Source organism: Linepithema humile, chromosome 1 (genome assembly GCF_040581485.1).
Source record: "Linepithema humile isolate Giens D197 chromosome 1, Lhum_UNIL_v1.0, whole genome shotgun sequence".
In the NCBI taxonomy this organism is placed as follows: domain Eukaryota; kingdom Metazoa; phylum Arthropoda; class Insecta; order Hymenoptera; family Formicidae; genus Linepithema; species Linepithema humile.
Window position 1 is genome coordinate 32,907,282 of NC_090128.1, and position 24,891 is coordinate 32,932,172.

The following is a 24,891-nucleotide window of genomic DNA, read 5'->3' on the forward strand; positions in this document are numbered from 1 at the left end:
TTATTAAAATTTTAATAACATTATGGTTATGTATCGCATTTATATATTAATGTAATTCTTTCTTTCTTTCTATTGTTGAAAATCACATTTAATTATTATACATAAATAATTATGAGAACTAAAAGTAGAGCAAACGTATCTGTGGAATAAAATCCGGGGTTTTTTTTTTTATTACTTCAATATTATTATCGCTTTATTGTCACTTTGGTTATCCATTATTGTCTAGACAAACACATAGTACTTTAAATCGTAAAGTTAAAGAGAGTTGATAGACTTATATGTCGTCCACAGCAATGATAGACCGATGATGCCGTGACATCGGGCGTATTTTCGACTGATACGTGCAATACCACATACATGTTACACAACGACGTCTCTAACGATATTCAAACGAGATACAATGGAGACTAGGATGAAACCGAATTGGCGTTATCACTATCGAGCCTGCATGCTCTGAGCACTAATTTGGCATTTACACCGTATATGTTACTACGCTCACGGAGATTATTTCCTGGCTTCGTCGATCTTGCCCGGGTGCGTGCGAACGATCGAGATTCTCGCAGCTGTAATCGTAAAATTTCGGAAAAGAATGAAAAAGATACAGGACACAGACGAGGGGAGGACACTGCAAAATGTCCTAATGTCTAAGTTCGTTACATGCAAAAATGCTTTCTGTTTTCCACATCTTTTCTTTTAAAGTCTGTAAACGCTTCTGCGACCGCAACGTATGTCACCTCAATTGACTTTTTTAATTGATTCACCACAGAAAAAGATGTATGAGTCAAAATGACATTTCGAGAAAAATAAAGTCAAATATTTAAAATCTTTATTAATATTCTAAATTTTAAATTTTAAAGTTCTAATTTTATAGCTTCTAAATTTTATAATTTGAAAAATGGTTCTTGAAAGATACAACTGGAATATATAATATAATAAAAATATCTTTTTGATTAAATTTATTTCCATTCATATATATATATATATTTCCTTTAAGTTTTTATCCAGATAAATTTTAAAATTGTATGAGAAGAACTAGAAGTTGTTTCATTTTATCATAAAATTTGGTAAAATTAAATAATTTTGTTAAATATTATTCCAACATATGCAGATATTGTTTTAACAAATAATGAATTTGAAAAACAGATTTGTTTCTAATTTTTAATATCCCGTATCTAAAATCATACGATGCGTCGCAAAAGTATTAATTATAACACGGTGAGAAATATCTGTAAAATAACAATCATTTCGTGCAGTTAATATTATCACATTTCACAATTGCGAACTATTTTGTTTCCAATTTATTTTTGCATAGCTGCGTTCAACGGCAATTTATGGTTTTGCTCAATAACAATCGTCGAATTGACGTGCGCAAATCTTAATCCTCTTTTTATGATCTTAGTGGCTCGCCATGGTCGCGCATAAAATATTTCGATCTCTCAATGATTTATTAGTAAATCCAAGTTAAGTAATAATCATCAAAGTGACATACAGCCTTTCGCGGTTGTGCTCGTTTAAATTAGAAACCGAGCGCGGGATAAAATATTTCGATCCCGCGACGATTTATCATTCAGCTAAGTAGTAATGACAAATTGATATACGATCTTTTATCCCTTTTTTTCGTACGTTCAGATAGTTACAAACGGATTACGATAAAAGGTCACGAGAGCAGAATACATTTCTCGACGAATCGTTCGAAAATGATCAGCAAAATCATTATGCAAATAGCGTCAATGATAAAAAAAAACGTTGCCAAATTTAATGCGTAGTTTGACTATTGATAAAGATTCGTTAATTGTTGATCAAAGATATTTCTCACCTTGCCTTGAAAGATACGTGTTACAAAAGTGACGGCAATACGTTTGCTATACACATCAACACTAAGAGAAATATTAAGTTATAAATATTAAGAGAATAATATAATATTAAGTATAATATTAAGAGAAATGCGTTTTTCAGAAACTCGTGTAACATCTACCGATGACAAAGTCTCTTATATAATATAGATCCAAAAACTTATATAACTGTGGAGAAAAATTTCTTGAGAAAAATCTATCTGTAAATTGGAATTTTTTTTTTTTTTTAGACATACGCTTTCTGCATAACAGTTTAAATCTGTTAATTCGATACAGATGGCACATTTAAGGCGTTACATTAGGATTACGTAAGATTATTGTCAGCAAACAGTAAAGCTTATTGTTGGATCGATAGAGCCTGCGACAAGATCAACTCCTGCCGAATTTTTACTGGATTGTCGCTGACAAATTACGCGACGTGTTTCCTCACTTCTGTCTTTTTTTCAATTTCAATTAATTACAATGCTAATTTTCAATAATTTTTCAATATTGTTCAATATTATTTTAAATATTGTATTTTCTGAATTATCATTTGATAGTAATCGAGATATTCAACGAATCTACGTTTGATGAGAGGTGAAGATACATCAGCAAGGAAAAACGTCAGAATCCAAATATTTACACTCATACAGTCTCACGTGCTCATTTCCCCCCGTCCTCCTTATAATTACACGCGTGAATTTGAGATATAATAATAATATTTGTACGGCGGTGCCGCGCTGCGCGAGCGAGCGGCGAAACAAGGACTTTACATGGATCGAGATGCGATGCGGGAGTTCGACGTCCGTAGAAAGTTATCCATGTCCGGTAACAGCAGGAACTTCTTGAAGCCGTGTCGACAATCTCCGTGCAGGGACTGCAAGTAGCGTGTTTTCGGGGTGAATATCGGCCTTAGCGACCGTGTCGACGCGTCGGGGGTGTAGTTGGACGAGGACCCATCTGCGGGATTCTCCCTGAAATTCGCGTCTTCATTATATCACAAAACACCACTCGCGCAACACCACATATCGGATCCATCGAATCGATTCTAAACATGTAACTAATTAATAGCGCGCGGTGCTGACAGCGTCCTACATTTATAAAGAAAATAAAGGAAATCCAATAGAAAAAATTATGATAAAAATTAAAAAAAAAAAAAAAAAAATTTATTATATTAATTGATTGTTAAGCATAATTGTTTCATAATTGTATCAAATATTAAATTTTTTTATAAAAAAATTTGATCAATAAAATATAGCAAATATAAATAAACAATATATGAAATATTTCAAAGCGGACATTTTAATAATAAACAAATTTTTTTATTCAATTTGCAATCAATTTTTTCTCAATTAAAATATCAAGAAAAATTTGCAAGTAAGCTTTAAATTAATATTCTATTAAAATAAAATCTACTAAAAATTAAAAAATACAGTTTTGCTTGTTTATTTATTTCTACGACGATATTGATTATGTCTTTTTTGAAGCTTTGTAAAAAGACTTCTTTTTCAATTGCAACGTAGAAATTCTTGATACTTTGGTATTTTTGCTTGAGAAAAATTGAAATCAAATTAATCAAAAAATCATTAAAAGGGCATTCGTGAGCTTTGAGACATTCCAAATATCATAAAAATTTCCACATATAAGTAAAAAAATAATTATGCGATTAATTTTTTCTGATATAACTTAATAATATTTCCCAGGACGATTCTGACAGCACAGAAACGTTCAACATCATTGAACATATAACATCAATGTAATATAATACAGTGTCCTTCAGTAATGGTTTTCAATCCTGCCTATCAATTGCGTGAGTTACTCCTCTGAGAAATGTAATCACGGATCTTTAAAATAAAAGTAAAATAAAATAGAAACCATTCCGATGTAACACTGCAGTTTTGAATATATTCAGAAAAACGCCATGAAGTGGCACATCAATGATTCCCAACGTTTATCGAAAATTGCAAGTGCGATAAGTAGAGATCGAATCGAATTGCATCCTTTGCGTCGCAATTCTCCATTCTGTTCAAAAATGCATTTAATTAACGTTGAGAACCATTCGATTAAACACTGAGAGTAATCAACTAACACCGAATGAACGTAAAACAAACTATACACCGACTCTACGCCCACTAATCGACTAATATTGATCTACCAGCGATCTAATAACGGTCTAATAACATTGAGCCGCTAGTCTCTAACAGCGAGAAACTACATCGAGACAATTTGTACACCTAGCTACCGTGACGAGTCCTTGGGGTGGTATCATGGTAGTAGTAGAAGAAGAAGAAGACACAATTTGGAGAACATATTTGTTTTGTACGTGGTGATTGTAGATTTGTTGGTAGGTGGTTGGTTTTTTTTTTTTTTTTTTTTTGGTGAGTTATTATTTGCGGTGACGTAAAGGCTTAGATAGTTCTGTTGGTACTGACACACACACACACACACATATAGATATGACATATTTTCTCAGTTTGTAGGTGGTGGAGCTCTACTTGACTTGTTACAGGTACGACAAAACGGTTGACATATCACATCGAGGTAGGAGACGAGGACACGGCGGAGGACACGGAAGAGAACGGCTGACCTAACGGCCTGACCTTTCGACCAGATAACGCGGCGATCGAGAGAATCGTGGGGCGCGGAACGACGGGAGCCAGCCGAGGCGTGCGAGGGCTCCGATATGTCTCTTACTCAGTTGCAACACTTCAGGGTAGCCCGAGTCGGCCGGCATCTCCGGCGCGGAACCTGTTCCCGACAGAGTATTACAGTTGGCAGCGCGCGTTGATACGTGGTTAACGTAGCGTGGCTTTCACCTACGCTAATTCAGTGGAATTTCGAGAATTCGAGCTAAACGAGCAAAGATATTCCACGAATGTATCATGGATGTAAAAGAGATGCAATTAATTTGATCCGAGTTTAAGCTTACCAATTGCAGTTCAGTAATTAAATGTAGATTTTTTATTAACAGACCAATCAGTGAGTTAGATGCATAGCATTGAATTTTTGAGATTTACTTTTTTATATTTTTTTTTCAAATGTCTTTGATTAATTTTTCGTCTTCTAATTAGTAGTTCGACAATTTACAGAAAAACCTTAAAGTCGGCCTTTGACAATTTTTAATATTATTTAAATTTATTGAAAACACCCTATTTGAGTTTCTACGAGCCTTTATTATATATTGAAAGAAAAATCAATATTAATTAATTTAAAAAAAAAGTAATTAAATTCTGTTTTTGTAAAATTATCCCCGTGTGACAAACCCAGCAGCAACATTTTGACCTTTCAGATAAAATGAAATATTTTCCGCTCGCATTATAAATGTAAAATAAACTTTACGAGATTTCTCCGTAAATTGATTTCAAACAAATTTCAACAGAAATCGCATTAAATGCGTTGTAAATGTAAAACAAACTTTACGAGATCTTTAGAAATAAATTCCAAATTTCAATCGGGAAATGTCGCATTAAAACAATTCTACTCACCCATGAACCTCTTCTCTGCGTTCGGATAGTGATCGGCAAACGCCTCGATCATGTCCTCGTAATCGAGCATATTGGTGTTTTGCACGACAGGCAGCGGATACTCATCGGAGAAGTCAATCTGCCTCTTGTGCCTTGTTTGCGACGAGCCATCGATTCTCCTGTTTGATCTGTTCTTCGCCTTGTTTTCATCCAGATCCTGCGAGACTCCGAAGGAAGGAGATGCGTTCTGCCATTCGTTTTCCTTGGTCTCGTCCTGGCTGTCGTGCCCTTGCTGGATGAGCTGCTGCAGATCCAAGGGCTCGCTGTGCGTCTCGCGGTCATCGTCCAAGGATCTGCCTTGACGATTCAGCACCCGGATGATCATCGTTCTCGGCGCCATGCCGCCCCGCTTCACAAAAGCCGCTGGCAAATCGGAGTTCCTGGCTAGCGAGGCGATGCTGCGCTTATCCTCGTCGTATTGGCGAACCGGGTAGCCAGAGCTGCGCGCCAACGAGCCGAGATAACGCTTGCCGTAAGGCAACAAGGACTCTCGGGCCAGCGCGGCTACGTTCCTCTTGCCGGCCTGCGGCAGCATGTAATATCGCGCCAACGAAGCAACGTTCCTCTTGCCATTCTGCGGTAGCGTGCTTTGCCTAGCCAGAGCGCCGATGTTTCTTTTACCGTTCGGCAGACCGTAATCGCGAGCCACCGAGGCGATATGACGTCTGCCTGTGGGCAGCGCGAAGTCCCGCGCCAGAGAACCGACGTTGCGCTTGTCTACCGGATACTCGGCTTCCGGATCCAGCTCAGACAGATAGTCGTAAATCTCAGGTCGATCGTAGTACTCCTTGTATATGCGTATCAGGGATCCGTCCAGGCTGTCGTTTAATTTGATAAATTCAATTAACTGGGGCAATTGAGTACATTGAATAAATGAAGCAACTCACTTAATGATAAAATTAATATAAAAATTATTGCAGGGTTATTAACTAGGTATTTATCTGGAACAATAAATATCTAGATATAAAATTATCATAAAGTGATTAAATATTTATCTGTAATAATTATCGAAAAATTGTTTCGTCACAAAATAATTTTTTTAATCTTCTTGTTTACATGCAAAGACTTTAATTACTATGTTCTATAAAAGTTTGAATTATTTAAACTTTATAAAAATCTTTGATAAATACCCGGAAGGTGCGCTTCTCTTCTCCTCATCATCGGCATCACTCTCGTGGCCCTGCATACTCATCGGCAGATCATCGTTCTTGGCCAAGGTGGCGAGGCTGCGTTTTTCCGATTCGGGAATTAAGATTTCCTCACTATCGAGAATGCGTCCGGGAAATTCGGGCAACTTTTGAGTACGCGCCATGACACTGAGATGTCCTCGCAACGCCGGGTTTCTGAAGAGCTCCAAGTAAACGGCACCGGGTATACAAATCTCCTCGTCATTTTCCTCTAAGTTGAGAACTTTTTCCATGTCGTTAGGATTCTTTGTTTCCTGGATAACTCTTGCTGTCCTCGAATAGGCTGCTAGATTCGAACTAACTTCCGGTAAGCGCAGCAATGCCTGGAAGGTCTTCTTTGGTATGCATTGACTAGCTTCTTCGTCCTGGCACGTCACCTGGAGCAAGACGAGAGGCGGTTACGGTTCAGTAATTTTTCATCGGCTGCTCATTTTTAGCTTGTAAAATGCAAATTATTTTCTTGCATGAAAGGATCCAGCATCGATATTCACATCCTATTTGCTTTTATTAAATAACTATTGTGCGCCATATATAATTATTGCTAATTAAATAAATATATATAGTTGTTTATAATTATTTTTTGCTATAAAAATGTATACATAAAATTACGTAATAATAAAAATAATACGTATAAAGTGTCCGTATAAAATGTTCTAAAATGTTTGGTAGATGTACCAGACATGACATTTATTCTTTTTCCGCTTGCTTGCATTATTGATTTCTGCTACAATTTTATCAAATTCTTTACAAATGCGCTTACCGGGACAACCGGGATACGCTTATCGACAAAAACCTGCGCCTAATATCACGCCTGAGTGTACTCCGAAATATCACGTAAATGTATTTTACCTCCAGTCAGAGAGCTAAGAAAAATACTTGACTGACCGATAAAAAAAACACAATAAAATGCAGAAAAGATTTGTGCCCTTTTATTTTGTGCTCAATATCTCGGGAGCGATAGATCCGAGTTATTTGTCCTCTCCCTGCTGGACGTTATTGATTTTATACTTATGTGTTTATATATATATATATTTCTAATGCAATGTATTTCCACAAATTTAATTAACAATTACAATCTCTTTATTCAGCGTACTGAGAATAATTTTTAATGATTATTTTTAGAAAATATTTTATCTCTGTGTGTTGTGCAAAACCTAGTTTTAATTTTTCCACGTAAAAATCGTGAGATATTAAGGTACGATGTCTAATTTTTTAATTAATTTCCAATAAATTAAATTTTACACTCAGTTATTACGGTATTTAATATTGGAGATTATAAAAAAGATATAAAGAAAAACAGACAAATTGGTTCTTCAAATTTGCCTCGCAAAAAAATCAGTTGTCAAATTCGTAAAGCAATTTACAAAATTGATGAAAAACGTAGTCCAACAACGGAACCCCCAGAATTTATTGCGAGAATGAAATACCGGTACAACGTGTTCAATGTTTCCAGCATTCCACTTCATTTCAATCCCCATTATTTCGCACACGTTCAAGGTAGCATAGGCGTTTATACAATACGTTAAATCTCGTTTTAATCGATCGTTGCGGATCCAAGTCACGTGCGCGTCTGATGTGCGATCCAGTCGTCACGTTTTGACATTAATTTTTCAAGGAAACGTGACGCAGTAGCGTTACGATATCGGCGATAATATGATTCACGTCCGCGAAGGATTTATGAAAATTCGACGTGATACGAAATGTTGCATGCCGAGACCGTCTGGAATTAATCTGAACATAATGCGCGAAACGCCAGCCAGCTGCGACGTAATTAAATGATCGTCTCGATGTCAGAAATGAGTTAAATCTCTTTGCAACCGCGACACTCCCGTAGTTTACGAGAATACACGAAGCGAAAATGGAAATGAAGGGAACGTGGCAGGAAAGTGCGCAACCGTTTAATACCTGTTACTGAGATTTTGCACACCTCCCGTAACAAGTATATCGATCGTTGTTAGCATTTATGTGGGCGAATTATGTCGGCAATGAACTTTTTATTGAATTTTGTAACTTTTAACAATAAACGTTAATAGAATTTGCAAATAATGGCTGATGCATATTTTATGAACATTTTCAATTTCGATAAATTCTGTGAAAAATTTAAAAAAAAGTACTATGGGGTTAAAAAAAATGAAATAATGCTGATTTAAGTTGTGCCAATTTAATATAAAAAAAAAGAAAATAATAATTAACAATCTATTATCGAAATTCCGTTAATCGCAAACAATGTTCATATATTCACAGGCCGATAATATTTCAATTAAAAATTTCTCCTATCAATACATTTTCAAATTTTTATAAGTTATTTTCTTTGAATTTGCCACTTTCTTTTTTTCTAACTTGCGTTTATCTCGCTCGGTAGCTATCACACTTCTCAACACGTGATTTCCGCAGTGTGCCTTATCTCTTCTTAGAAACCACGACATCACATTAGAATGCGACCTTTTCCGTAAACATTTTCAAATCATGTTTGAATCATAATATTAATAGATAAATCATCGGTAATGACTTTCTTATTTATCGATTTGCTGTTCGAGTTTATTAGGTGTTTATGTAATTCTGACGATTTTTATCTTACTATGATTTGTCGTACAAATCTCATTTTTCAGGATTTATGTTGTGTGACGTTGTTGACGTTATATTTATAAATGACATTTTGCTTTAATATTAACTTGTTCCACTTGTTCCACAGTTTATGCTAATTTTAACTGAAATCAACCCACAGCGTCTTGACAGTATTATACAAGCATAAACTCTGCAATGGTTTGTAAATTTCGCTCAGATGCCGTTGACATTAACTGAGTCTACATGCTGGCGTGCGAGCGTTTGATAATATTCTCGGAACACAAAAGCGTATGCATTGCGTATTCGAATATTTTTGTCGTCGAAATATGATAACATTGTAATCAGAGATTTTATATATTTGGAAAATGTAACGCGCAAAGTTAATCAAAACAAAAATATGGATGATAAAAGTATAAAATCTACGAAAATAATATTTCAACAAAAATAATTCTTATATAGTTTATATAATTTTCGGAAACTGTGTCGGAGATTGAAATCAATTGATATTAATGTAAATGAGAACGAAACGTGAACGAAATTACGCGCAGTTTGCAATGAAACATTCGTCATCGCTGTACAACGTAATTAGCATTATTAGATTGCTAGATTAGTGACGCTTCAAGTCCAATTTTGGTGAAGCACATGACGTCAAGCTCTGGATATGATAGTTGCAATTATAACGCACGTCCACGGCCACGGAACCATGTGACACCTGTAGTCACATTTTGCAGAGCAACGTGCATGGTAAATTTAAATGCACAGCTTCGACATTTGTAAAAATTAAAATATTTGTTTATACTGCAAGCGTTTTATGTTTGACAACTCAAGCGTCGAATAAATTTTGTATGAATAATTGAAAAATGTTTATAGTTTGACCGAGATGAGGAAATTGCATCGCGAACGAAAGACCGAACCCGTATAAAAAAGTCTGTATATAAATTTGTCAAAGATAAAGAAAATTTATTCGAGAAAAGTTTGTTGCAGAAGTCATTTACAAGTAAGAAAATTTATTTTTCTCAGTCCAGGTTTTAAAAAAAAGTTATGCTCACTATTTGGAGTTAGCACATTTATGCTGAATCTTATGCAGCACCGGCTGCGTTTCATACTGTACAATCTATATTCTAGAAGTATAAGCACATTCGCGTAGAGGAAACGCACGTACATTTGGCGACAATTGGCAGATAGTGCCGCGTCAGTAATTTCATTTCGTTTATCATTTTTATCTGTACTTTCTCTTTAATAAAATTCTCTTCTACAAAATTAAGTTTTTCCGATATCGGATCAGAGTTTGTATCATTAATATTAACAATTTAATAATTAGCAAATTTTATTTATTATTATTAAAACTAACCAAAACTAATTATATATTTCTACACAGCGCTCGCATTTTATCCATGTAATACACCGCACGTAGATTGAACTACGTAACTTTAATGCAGTAAATGCTTAATTATTGGGTCGCTGCTGAGGGATAGAGGATTATCACTTCCCATGAAAGGTCACAGAATAATTTTCGTTTGTACGCAGGAAAGTGTTGCCGGTAATCACGACCGTGTTTCATTAAAGCCTTCCGCCTCTTCGACCCGTGTGGTCCTTGGTCACAGCGGGACTAAATTGAATTCCTGGGAAACTGCACGGGCTTATCTTGTGAGGAAAGTCCACGTTCTACTAATTACATCATTCAAATACCAAGTATTAACTTCCTCGGTAGACAGCCACCTCAAAATTCTGCTAACATTCTTGCGAGAAACTACGACCGCACGAGCTGACTGACAGCCAACCAATAAGCAAAATTAGTTTCTGCAAGAAACAGTATGCAAAAAAAGTTCTGTTATTTAGTTATTTTTAAACAATAAAAAAAAATAACTAAATGAATAAATCTTCAGAGTCACAAGTTGACGAAATATGTTACGATTTTAAACAACGTAATATTTCATTTATTAATCTGATGATTATATATGATTTATTATAGACATACTGGCTGCGTTCGGAACGTTTAGTGATTATCGATTATGATCGAATTTGTTTGATATAAGTATATTATTATAATCATAATTCACATATTCATCAATTCAATTCACTAGTCATCGATCATTGCCTAAGTGCTCTATTTATTGAACACTGTTATAATTTTATTTTGCTGTAGAAAGAGTTATGTAAAATAATTGATAAAAATTATTTAATACTGATTAGCCTAAAATAATTAATTAAGCAGTAATTTTTTGAAATTTTTTTATATATATAAAGACATATCTTTAAAAAAAATTTTATCACAAGAAATTCAATTTACCAGTCTTTTTGATCAAAGTTTTTTCAATTTATTGAAACTAATATTATATTGCGGATTTAGCCGTATTTCTATAGAATTTGACCAAGACGAACATTATTAGCTTTAATTTTAGAGAATAGAATTTTCTTAGCATCTGAAAGATTCCAAGTATTCGAATACTTTGGTCGATTGTGAGAACAGTTTCCTACGAGAGTAAGGCAATGTAAATTCTTGCTGTCCTCTATACGTAACTCTGTCACGCTTCTAAAAATGTCTCATTATCTTTCAAACAAATGCTTCCAATTCTTCTTTCACTGCGTTCCCCCATCTAAGTTGATTTATTGATAAAATAAATGTTTCTAGAAAATTTAGTTCTCTCTTTCTTTTTCTTGATTCTGCAACTGTGTCGCGAATTCCGCGGGGAGATGTTGCGGTTGAACTCGTATATTCTGAAAGCTATTTTCTTCTGGGGGATTGTGGATTTACTCAATCCCAGCTTAATAAGATTTCATATACCATATATATAATATTGTTACAGGCGTGGAAATACTGATTCGAATGCAATATTATTATTGTGAAAAATTATTGAAAATGTTTCTCTATTGAACATGAACTGTAAAGAGTATTAGAAAAATAAATGATTATAAAAGATTATAATTTTTTGCTTCTATAATATATCAATTTGGTAATAGAATAAAACATTTTTGATTTTTAAAAGTTAAGAAAATTAAATTAAGTTAAGAAAGTTAAATTTTATTATATAATAAAATTAATAAAATATAAATTATATAATATATTGAGAAAGATATATTTATAGATTTTCAGTAATTTCTCTGTTACATTTTATAGTTTAATAAAGTACAATATCATTTGAAACAATTTCTCAAACTGTTGAAATGAAATGTCGACCATAACTCGATTTCCAAATTGGAATATTATTATTATTATGAATAAAGATATTATTATTATGAAATGTTACATTAATTAAATCCAAATTAAATTATTATTATATTATTAATATTATTTAACAATTTGAGTATATATTACGAATAATGTTAAAGTTTTTATGACATTTTGTATTAAATAACTTAAAAAGCCACAAACTGCACATATATAATATTTATATAGACAAATATAATTATTTTGAAATTTCGATATCTCAGTTGTTTTGCACACGTGCTACATTTTATTCAAATATTTCTAATAAAAAAATTACTACGAACGGGACAAAACTTCTCCGCGGAAGAATCACAGATACACAAACGGAGCACACTTGGATGAAACGCAGTGACAAAGCGTTTTCCGATCCGTCGATGCCAACGTGCGCTACGTTACAGACATGTTCTTTTACAGTCTCATGAAGGATGTATTTGTATTCTCTCTGCATTGTCGTTTCTTTTTTTTACGAGCGATCACTTGTATTCCGTATACCGACATTTCACCGTTTTTAAGTCCACTTACACTCAATAGAATATATCATTTATATAGAACTCCGGATAAACTTTGCGTATCTTTAACAAAAAAAAATTTTAAAGTTTTGGAAAAGCTACGGAATCGGCAATACAAAACTTGATAAGCAAATACGAGCAAACTTTAAATGCTCGATCGCGCATTAGAACTCTTGAAAACTCGCGCAATTGTTGATCGATTTTACATGCATTCGCACTCACACTGCAAATCGCGTTTGAGAAGAAGATAAAACTTTTCTTTCACTTTCAATGTATTTGTCGAAATAAATCAGAGCTTTTCTGTATATTTTATAAAATATTATTAATGTAATGTTGCTGTAAATATATCTTTAATAAAATTAAAACTCCGTACAGAGAATTTAAGTTAAAACTGTTTTAGGAAGCTATTAAATTTTTTTCTTAAGAAACTTTTTATAATGAAAAAAAGAAAATACAAATACATATATCATTACGTAATTAATAAGTTTAAAAATACAAATTAATTATTTTGTATGTTAAATCTATACATAAAATTACATTTATTTTTTTGTAATGCATCAAAGTGTATAAGATTAAAAATTGAAAAGGAATGTTTCATAAACTATATTAGTGTGCCATTTAGCATTATATTATGTTGCAGTGAGAACCATCTATAACCAAAGCCATTTCCGAAATCCTTGCTGTTAGGACACTAAGTCGATCTGCTTTAACCCCATATAACATTCATACGTTTCAGCAGCTGTTTCTAGAACATCTATTAGTGCGCAAGGGAGTATGTTAAGGTAAGTTTGACGTTTAAGTCGGATTATAGCTGCTTGTTTGGAAGCTTATTGTTAAATGCTAATTTTAGAAAATTAATCCGCGCATTTAATACTCCTTTGTAACATTTATGATAGTATACATCCGTTGCATTAGCTATTTAATTGATTCTTGTACACTGACTCCAATTAAGCAGAATAATCTCATTATCGAAACTTGCATTCAGATTTGCAGATTAATCAGATTTCCTTTGCCGTGCATTTCATATTGCTCCTCAGTCCGACAGTACAATCTACTTGTACTACTTGCTCCAAACTGCGCCGCAATAACATGTGGATGAATCAAAGAATTTTTGCAAATCGTTATTAAAAAATAAGTATTTATTATAAAGATTTATATAGTTGTTTACTTTTATGTATAATCACCATGTTTTTTAATACCGGTTATTTAATTTCTCAAAAAAAATTCTTTAATTAGAAAATTACTCTAATGTAAGTGCAGCTTTATGCTTGTCATTCAGCAAGAAAACATCTTTTATGTCCTCTCTTTTGTCTCCTGTACAGATCCTCTTAGATCACAATTTTCATAATAGTTCAAATACATAATTTGATGTCGCCAGATCTGGAGTAAAATAATATGATAAGATACTTTTATATTAAAAGTTTAATGGATTTAACTGAAGAATTTTCTAAACAAAACATTTTTATACAAAATTAAAAAATGTCAAATTGTTGGAGGAAATGTATTAAAAATATGGCAATTATGTAGAAAAATAAATTATTATTTAAATTTTTATACCATATTTTTAAATTTTTTACCTCTACATGTACTTCACATTTTATTTTATTTTTTATCCGGTCGGATAAAGGTCTCTTCCATAAAAATGTACATTAATTCATTCCGCGTAATGCAACTTCTAATTTTACCGAGCTTTTATTCGAAGAACGTGATATACATGTCACGCGTAGCACTTTGTCGTGACGTAATCGATTGTAGAAGAGATCTTTTTGCTTTATCAATTACTCCTCCGTATCGTCCCACGCAATGAACGAAGTTTGGCGGCGTCTCATTTTCTGCGAATAGGTATGATTAACGAGCGGCACGTAGGCATCAAATTCTTGGGAATAGCAAAGATTATATAGCGAGAAACCTTTTCGGTGACAAACTGCCCGAAAAATACGAGATGCAATTGGCAACCCGACGAAAGGGACGATAACGACCGTGGGTCCTCTAAATTATGATATCGCTTCTCGTCAATCTTAGGCTATTTTTGTCCTCAAGCAATACAACCTCGTCCTTTTCTGCGCAAACGAGCATCCGGAAAAAAGAAGCCTCAGTCACTCTGATACGGTTGACGTATCGATAACCATAACTGGATATTTTTTTTCCTTCTAAAAATGATCTTATCCATCAATGCTGTTTCGGGACGATCAACTTTCAAAGATATTACTGTAGAATGTGCCAAAAAAAGATGATTCTCAGATGAAACTAGCAGTGATATTTACGTCTTTCGTAAATCAAGCACATCGAGAACGATAGAAATAAAAATTGTCGAAACCGAAAATAAGAATCGCCGAAATTGCCAATTCGGATTCTATTTCAGAAATCTTACAATCATTAATTCAGCTGTTGTTTAAAAGCTCTTTCGACTAAATTACAAATTTACGGGTTCGTTCATTTGTACATGTCATCCAAGCTTCATTCGTTCATTCGTTCGTTTATTCGTTCGTCGTAGATAAGCTCCCTTTTAGCGGTACGAGACGCTGCAAGCTTCAAACTAATTAAGGGAGAATATGAGTAACGATGTGTGGCGTAAGATTTATGAATTAAATCGGAAATATGTCCAGTGTGGTTTGAACGACGAATCGAAGCATTTACACGTCATCACAAAATCCATCATAAAAGCACAGCAAATAAACTCGTTGAAAAAATGTTTCTAGCGAATAGCTATTAATTATTTTACAAAATATTATATTTATTAAAATAATATAATTTATAAAATTAACTAAAACTGATATTTATAATATTAACTATGATTACCAAAACGCTGCCATCGATCTCTGTTGCGCTATTAAGATTCAAAATGCACCGAGCTCTGAGTTTAATAAACGCATCATCGTGGGCAAGGAAAATTGGAGCAGCTGACGTAACAGCGGTTCAAACAATACGCGCGACACGCCGCACAAAAGAATCGTGTCACAACGCCTGGGTTTCTCGTAAAACGCGGATGGGAAACGTCGCGCTGTCTGACGATGCGGCAGGAAGCGCATCTGCCGGGCGCGTAACACGGCAAGTGACATTAATCTTCCGCGAAACTTGCACTTCTTTCCAGCAATAACGGGAGATTATTATGATATCATCATGAAATGTCACGTAATCGATACCCGACATGATCGACGAGCTACTATCCGCAAGCTTAATCACGCGCAGGCCAGCTTTAATCGCTCGAACCATTTATAATGCGCAACAATCTTGATCATCCTCTATTTAAGGCTTACATGTAGATGCACGTGTCAAAATTGCGCCTTAAATATACGAAGCAGCGACATAAAATACATTTTTATTATCTGTAATAAAATAATGAATTTATGAATAAGCACAGACGATAAGTCCGATATATCTGATTTAATTAATTCCTAATCTGAAAATCGTGTTAACGTAATCGGGATAACCGAACACAGAATATTATCGTTGTTCTGTATCGTCAGCACTAGCTCGCTCGCGCGCAAACCAAACTCCTAAAATTACGCAATTAAATACATGTGTTCCAGGAAAGATGTCTATCTCGTTTATCAATAGTTTATCGTTCGTCACCGCGGGACGGTGCCGCGACAATAAATCACGATCACTAACTGGTACCGGTAGTGACGCAGGACAGATGCGTAGTTGATAACAGGTGCCGCGTATGTTGGTGTGATTAATGTGTTTCGCATACGATTGCTGCGAAATTTTTAAATTAACCTGCAAGCTCAAACATTCGGGGTACACATTCGCGTGGCGTTCGATGCTCTTTCCATTCTGTCATATCGCGCACGCGTTTCAGTTGTGCTTCGGACATTGTTCTGACGGACACAATTTATCAAAGAACTTTTATGCAAATAATTAGTTGCAATATACACAGTGGAAAACAATCTGAAGTGTGTTAATAATACGTAAAATTTTTAAGAAAATTAGAAAGTGCCGCTGTACGTGACAAACAATCTGCATTCGATTTGCATACAACCGCGCTCTCATTTGCTTTCGCCACGGCCGTGTAAAGAAGGGAAATTACTGATTGGAGATATAGACTCGCAGATGCTACGAAGAAAACCTTCGTATTGATTACGGTCGAATTCAACGGCCGATAAAATGATCAGACACGTCGCGCAAAGAGAATGCAAGATTTTAAATCTTTATTCATACATTATTCAAGAAGCGCCTAAGAGAAAGAAGTGAATAATTTCAAACATTGGTAAAATGTTCTTTAATCTTCTTAATGTATGTACAGATTCAACTGACCCGTTTTATTTCTAAAACAATATATAGAATACCTATTAAAGAAATAAAGGAATCTACATCTTCAATAATTTGCAAGAAAAGTGAATAATTTCTGAAAATTTATTCTTGATAGAAAAGAACGTATTCTAGAATTTACATTTAGTATTTTAACTGAATAAAAAAAAAGGACTTATTCTAGAATTTAAACTGAAGTTTAGAGACAAAAATAGAGTTAAAATCGAAAAATAAACTGTCGAGAAATATCACGATAGCGACGTCAATAACGATGTCGATCGGTCTGACCATAGCTGTATTTATCTACTTGGACTGAAACGACATGGGATAGCACCGCAAATTCTTGTCTGCGAGGATGAAGATCTAACGAAACAGATCGAGAAGCTTTGAAGTTACCAGAACTTCAATGTAGATTAACTGCCTTTAATACCATTACGTGGCGATGTATGCGAGACAAAGCGAGTGCTCTCAACTTCTCCAGAAGAGGAACAGACCGAGATTAAGTTCACACGCTTAATCTAGCATACTCTTTGATCGCAATAGAAAAGAACAAACAGGACCTTCGTCGTAATGATATGAAATTTTACTCACGATTAAATTTTAGTCGACGAAAAAATAAACAAATAAAATACGCAAACTAGCAATGCATATAAGTTATTCGCGATATATTATAATGAATGTTCGAATATCGGTTCAATCTTCAAGCATTTTATTTACAGTATTTAATTTTAAAGTTAGATTGTGCGCGACAAATTCTTTCCGTACAATGCAAGAGTTATCGTGAGTAATAATTCGCGTCTTTACAAAAGGGCCTTTTCAGGAAGATCGCGCCGCCTCCTCACAATGTAATTTACACACGGACGCGTCCGTACACGCACGGGACACCTTCACTCCGACCATTTTCTATAGTGCCTATAATACCGCGGTGAAAGCTACTGGGCTTTTGTTTTCGTCGATTAAGAACGCCCACTGCTATTTAAACCATCACAATGTATACGGCTATATCATATGCGCGTTTCGCCGCAGTCTGTTCGCGCGAGATATCTTGTAATACCTCATAAATTTACTTATGGACGTGTCACTCAGTTGATGATGGTTGCGCTCGTTGTAAAATGCAAATTAATTCCAATAAACCAAATTTTAATAAAACGCGTTGTAACTTTAATTCGCGTATATTTTACGATTGTTTTTTTTTCGAATATATAATGAAAGAGATTATTATGAACGATATGCAAGATGCATTATGTTAGGACAATTTGTATTAATCAAATTTCGTCCCTCTCTCTCTCTTTCTCTCTCTCTCTCTCTCTCTCTCTCTCTCGTCGCAAATGTATTTTGCATTTATAATAAATTGCAGCAACTTTAGTGTGCCAGAAAGCACAGCCTTAGGAAATTAATTAAATTCTATGTCAACGGTATCGAGAAATAGTTTCTTTGAGGAGCGTCGTCTCTTGGTAAATCAATAAAACGCGCTTTGTGCGACAAGTCTTTAAAGACATTCCCTATTCTTTCCGCGGCTATGAGTATAAAAGGCAACAGGTTTGACTCTCGACATCTTTACTTTTTGATGCAAACTTTCGAAACCTTTTTATACGCGACATTTCCCGTCGCGGCGTCACGTCCATTGATACCAGGCGGAATGGGTGGAAGTAAAGATCCTTGTAAAACCGTCTCTTTTTATACCCTCCATACCGGAACGCAATCTAATATCACTCTTTCACAATCAATTGATTGTAAAGTTGTGCTTGTGGAAGAAACACTTTGCGAACATTTTTTTACTAAAAACGTAATTGCTTTTTTGATGAATACTAATGCATCTGAATTTTTAATATCATAAACATTATTATATAATAAAAAAGTTAATAATCTTTCTTTCCACACAATTTGACAATCAATATTTGCAGTTAAGCACGTAGTAAACTTTAATAATACGAAATATCTAATATATACAAAATTTGTCGTCACATTTACTTTTGACTCCTTATGATATCGCCTTAGGTAAACATCGACATAATATGCCACATTTAATAAAGTTTACTTTGATGTGAGACGAGAAGAAAACTATAAAATCAAGCGCGAGTTCCGAAAAAAATACAGAAAGAAATCGAGATGGAAAACATTTGCAAAGAAGATAAACCAGAGATAGGATTCCATTTTCTGTGATAAAAATAAAGAGAAAGGAATTTAGCCAGCGGCTTGTGAAATTGCGAACTCCTACTAAGCGTCCTATACAAATTTACAGTATGATATTATGAAACTTTGTGACTCGGTCACGCGGGATTAGGTTCAACAGTCGAACTTGGTGTCTTGTACTAGTTCGCCGTTATGTTTGGCAAAGTATCGACCATGTGCTACAGGCAATCGTACAGTAACGAAATTTGTTCCTATTTTACACACTTGCAGATTATTAACTTGAGGAATTCCAGTGTACACAATGTTCCGAAAGGAACGGATCAAATTTTGAATGTCAGTAATCAGTTATAAAAATATTTAATAAGAGAAAAAACCTTTAAAAATGTTTACGAATTTAAAAAAAAAATCAAAATATAATTGTTTCGTTAAAATAGGAATTAAATTTTGCCATCAAGATTTAAATTACTTAAAATTTCTCTCAATTCTTAACCCATTTTTAGCCAAGTACACATTGTTCATTTTTCATTCAAGTGGCTCTTGGTTTTTCCTGGTTGGACAAACGCGTCGGAGTATTAAAAGTGATCGAAGAAGAATTAAAAGGACCCTCTCTTTCTCTCTGTGTGTAAAAAACTGTTCAATTAGAGTCTGTTTGATCGCATATAATCTGTCGTAATTAGAATGCGAGTGTAGTCAATTGTGGCTAACAAAGAATCGAGGAACTAATTTAGAAAGATTTATCGATGCTCTACCTGATAAGATAAAGTTGTGTAATCTGTGCTGCAAAAGTTGTTAGCATGTCACGGTAAATTAATTATCTAATATATTTAGCTTTATGAAGAAAAATATTATAATAAACAGGAAATTGCTTTAAAACTGTTTCCATAAATCTTTTTTTAAACCCTTTATAAATAAAGGATTTTTTTCAAACTTTCATATTTTTAAAAATAACATTTATTTTATGCTTTGAAAAAAAAATACACGAATAAATCAATTTTAAAGTTACTGTGATTAAATGTAATGCGTTTAAATACATGAAAAAAAAACTTTGTGTTTCTAAAATGGTTTCGGAGCTTTAAAACCAATTACGAAGTACTGCAATTTCCGAGGTTCGCTGCAAAGCCACAATCAATGGATTCGTTAATTTTTAGATGGACTTCAATTATCCGTGGCATACTGGTGCCACCGACGTATTTAAAGCAGTAATCCGTTCGATCAACCGATTCCCTTTATACCAGATTTGTGAGGTTTTATAAAAGCATCGACGGCAGGGAACGAACGTGAATAACGGTCTGCTCTGAGAGTGAATTCTTGAATTTTCCATACACAAGAACGTCCCGCAAATCACATCCCGCGAATTATCTAAATGCAAACGGCATCCGAAAGGGATCGTCAAGAATTCAGCATTATGCGGAACACAATCTACACCATATTTCGGATGCACAGAAGAGAAGTGGGCGTATACGTTGCGCGCATCTTTCGGCTATCATCCGCTGTGGATGACATATAGCGCTTGTTTTATCACGTAAAGCTTCCGAAAACTTCGTATGCGGAAGCTGACGGGTACAACAATGCATCTGATTTACGTATAAAAATTACGATCTAGTAGGATATAAAATAACGTTAAAATTCGAGCAGCAAAAGCATGTAAATGTTGTTTTCTGACTTGCAACTTGCGTTGCTTGAAATACAATAGAAATCTTTATTCGTTTACATTTTTGTCCTAACAGAATTTGCGTCTTCGCAATAAAGTTGAACGAATAGTAAATTTTATCTGCTTTCCGGTCGTATAAGCATACATAACAGAGGGAAATACGTTCGAAATTTAGCATCCTTTAACAGGTTCTGTCATCCTTATATCCCATAAAATTGAACGACGGACAATTTGTATCAATATCTAAAATTCTTTTTGTTTTAAATATAATTTCGTTAATAATATTTCGTTATAAATATCTTTAAATTGTTACCGTAAATATTTGCTTTAAAGATACGATTTTAAATCTTTATTTTTGAAATATTTTTGTTTTCACTGATATAAATTTTGGACGAAAATGCAATTAATTACAGCGTTTCTGACAATTTGGACATTGCAATAAAGCAACGCGAGATTGCGATTTTGCAAGTGCATGCTCGAAGTGCCTGCCCAGCATTCCTTTGTACGCAAGTACGTTGTAAACACGTTATTCGCTCAAAGTGTAATCTCTGGACCATTTCCTCAAATCAAAGTAAAACGTCAGTCCGGTAAAAAAAGACAAATAAAACATGCTCCAATTAATTTTCGGTTTAGAGAAATATATATACCTTTTTCACGTTTCTCCAAAATTAACAGTCGAAAATAAAGGCGACATAAAATATACGCAATATGCAAACCAAGATTTACCGAATACAAATCTAAAAAGTTTAATAAGTAAAAACTAAAATAATTTCGTGTTTAGTGTTCCATAAGCATAAAAGATTTTAACGTAAATTCTAAGGAACTAATCTAAAAATTAATTTAAAAAACTAATCTAAGGAACTAATTTGAGAAAAATCATACTGAGAATTGAAAAAAAAAAGAAACTAAATATATAAATTGCTTTTAAAAATGAACCTTTCACTAAAATTTAATGTAATCTTAAATGCCAGATATAATAAAGTACATTTTATTTAATTTTTATCACAATTTAATGTTTAAAAGTTTAAAAGGATAGTATACAATACTGTAAGATCCTATTTTTCTGAGAAAAATCTCACTTAATATTTATTATAAAAAACGTGTAGATAATCGAAAGAAAAGAAAGATGGATCGGCAATTCACTATAATACATTTCATTTCAATCTCAAGTATTGTTAGCTCGGTGCTTTATGTAAGAATTATCCATTAATGCATATCAATTGTATTTTACGGCATATTTAAATAAAATGAAAAACGTTCATAGATTTTAATTCAATTACAAATCTATATATCAAAAGAAGAAAGATATAAAACTTTGTAAAGAATAACTCACCGCTGGTTGACGAATCTCGTTGACGATGGAGACGTAGAGAAGTAGGCTTACGAGGTAGTTTCTGGTGAACCCCATGTTCGCGGAAAACGATCAACCTGTCCGTCGCGACGCGGGCTTCCGAATGTGAGTATCGCTTCAGTACGTGTTGCCTCTTATATAGGGTGCATTTCAGCCGGCGCAGGCGTTCCACCCCCCAGCTTACTCCTCGCCCCATAGCGCGCACCCACATACGACGGTATACACGTAGTCGCGTCTGTCCTTTTTTTCCCTTCCTCTCCCTTGTCGACGATGGATAGGATACGCACAGATCTCACGGCAAATGGTGAAACATTTGCCAGATTTTTCGCGAGAAAAGGGGAAAAAAAAACAACGAGGGCGAGGATAACATGGCTAATATTCACGTTTATTGCGCGTCGACGAAAAGAAGAATATTTGGTGTTGTTTCACATATCAGGAAGCAGTGACGTGCTCTTTATTGGAAAGTTTCCGCCACTTTCTACGTTTGTTATAAAAGAATATAGATTAACTGCTATTCTTACAACAATAACGATAAAATCGTGGCGATTTATGTTACTTGAAGTCAAAAATTTTATTCAATTCGAGGACGATATGATTTTAAACAGCTAAGGTTTCCACATTGTATCTACAATTTCAACAATCTTTCATACAATTATAGAAATTACTAACACATATAAAAAAAAGTAATAACATAAAATTTATACTAGTTTCATAAAATATTAAATCCTGCTTTATTACTTTTTATAACTTTTAATTAGAACCGTGATTATTATTAGTTACAATTAATTATCTTAATTAAACATTATTGCGTTGAAGCACATTGGAACAATTTTAGATGTTACGCCAGTTAGAGATCATAACGTTCTGAGAAAATATACGCTTGACATTTATAAAATAGCATTATTCTTTATTGATATTCTCAGCTTTTTGTTAAATAAATTCTTTTACTGTTGTAATGTTCACTGTTGCTTGATTCGTAATAATAAAAATATCCTTTCCAGCTATTAACAATATAATATAATAATTATAACATTTTTTTAATTGTTCTGTTACAAATCTTTATAAATCTTTTCAAATTATTTTTTTGTAAACTTTTAAAAATAATAATACCAGAAATCAATATATTGATGATGTGATATAATTAGAGAAACATAATTAGAGCGTAAAGAAATATTTAGTTTCTTGGAAACGGCATCGTGTTATATACATTCTATAGAATATTTATTTCAAGTAATTGCATAATAACATTAAGCGATATTTTTTCCGATATTATCCAGCTATTAACATACAATATTGGAGAAAAATTAATTATAATGTGTACGTATATAAATTTAAATAAACTTTTCTTCTATCTATAATTAGAATACTAATATAATTTTTAAAAGTGAAAATGTATCATCACGGATTTGCTCGAAGTGGAATAAAAAATAAAATACGAATAGAAATTCTCGTTACAGGCTGTCGTAAGTTGGTGAACCAAGGGACTTGCAATAAGAACCAAGATATCACATAGTCTTATGACGTCCGTGGTATCGTATTTTGATACAGTCTTTTGGGAATCTAGAATTTCTGCTATAATTGACCGCGCGTATATTTGTCACACGAATATTGCGAGATCAATATTCCAAATGCGAAGTAAACAGGAAGCAAATAGCAGCCTCAATCGTCTATGTCAATGAGATCTAAATAGAAGAAAATTGGACAATTTGAAAAATTACAATGCTTTGTCAATATATTACGCGCAAATTCTACAACTTCTATTACGATAATAGAAAATTACGTTTTATGTAAAATTGATACGACAATATAATTAAATCATAAAAATCTGAAAACCTTAAATAATTATTATCAAATATTGTTTAAATTTAAAATATTGTAAAATAATTAAATTGATTGACTTGGGCTTCATCTTATGAAGCAATTTTGTATTTTTTTATTATGTATGTTATAAATATAATCAATAAATAAATGTATTTTAAAAATATAAATCACGTTTCATGTAACAGTTATTTATGTCATAAATAAAAGTGATAAATATAATATGCACAGCATAAAATAACGAAATACGACGTAGTCGCTTTATGAAATATGTGCTAATTATAAAATGAATGTAAAAAATTTATTTTTACAATGCATTTTCAACATATTTTTAGCTATCGAATCAACAGAAAAGCTGGACCAAATAATTAGAAAAACAAACAACAGGTATTTAACAATAAATTGATAATAAATTAAATTAAAAAAAATTATTTTTGATTCAGTTGTATAAAATACTATTGTTTGTATAAAATACTATTTGATTATTATAGAACATTTACATTGTATTATACGTAATAATATTCCGTGATTTACCACAATAAAGAAAATCGAAGAAGTTACACACGTAAGATACTCACATTTCATTCTTATATTAATTTACTGACATCTTTATATAATCACTATAAAAAGAACAAATAATTAGATTCGCATGTATTAATCACAGATGTAACTAAAAACTACGATATCATTACCTTTGATCAATGTGTCACTTTACTCATGCACGAATTACTATAACTTCTTCAATATTTGCCAGTTTTCGCCAGTTTTTGCGAATTTTCCAGTCCCTCAATTCGGTCCGTAAAAGTAGATGTATCTATATTCTATCGATGCATTAGGTATAATAAAAATGATACATAAGAAG

General features: G+C 33.4%; 1 protein-coding gene across 4 annotated transcripts; it reads right to left on the reverse strand.

Annotated features, from left to right (window-relative positions):
- Positions 1 to 70: 70 nt before the first annotated feature.
- Nplp1 (Neuropeptide-like precursor 1) lies at positions 71 to 22,345 on the reverse strand. 4 transcript variants are annotated; one of them, XM_012364792.2, is made up of 5 exons: positions 22,194 to 22,345; positions 6,487 to 6,920; positions 5,318 to 6,174; positions 4,433 to 4,580; positions 71 to 2,806 (listed from the first exon to the last, which is right to left on the reverse strand). In XM_012364792.2, the coding sequence occupies exons 1-5, from the start codon at positions 22,266 to 22,268 to the stop codon at positions 2,602 to 2,604; spliced, it is 1,719 nt and encodes a 572-aa protein (XP_012220215.1). In that variant the 5' UTR covers positions 22,269 to 22,345; the 3' UTR covers positions 71 to 2,601. The 4 variants fall into 4 exon arrangements, 2 of the variants coding, with proteins under 2 accessions (XP_012220215.1, XP_012220216.1); XR_010887960.1 differs by having other exon boundaries at positions 2,656 to 2,806; positions 4,075 to 4,580; XR_010887961.1 differs by having other exon boundaries at positions 2,656 to 2,806; positions 4,067 to 4,580.
- Between the last annotated feature and the right edge of the window lie 2,546 nt (positions 22,346 to 24,891).

What these genes read in the sequence shown, in the direction of transcription:
- Nplp1 (XM_012364792.2), bottom strand. Translation starts at nt 22,268, where the DNA reads ATGGGGTTCACCAGAAACTACCTCGTAAGCCTACTTCTCTACGTCTCC. An exon ending in AAGAGAAGCGCACCTTCCGG is followed by an intron (nt 6,175 to 6,486) that starts GTATTTATCAAA and finishes ATTAAACGACAG; the next exon opens with CCTGGACGGATCCCTGATAC. An exon ending in CCGCGTTATCTGGTCGAAAG is followed by an intron (nt 2,807 to 4,432) that starts GTCAGGCCGTTA and finishes CGCGAATTTCAG; the next exon opens with GGAGAATCCCGCAGATGGGT.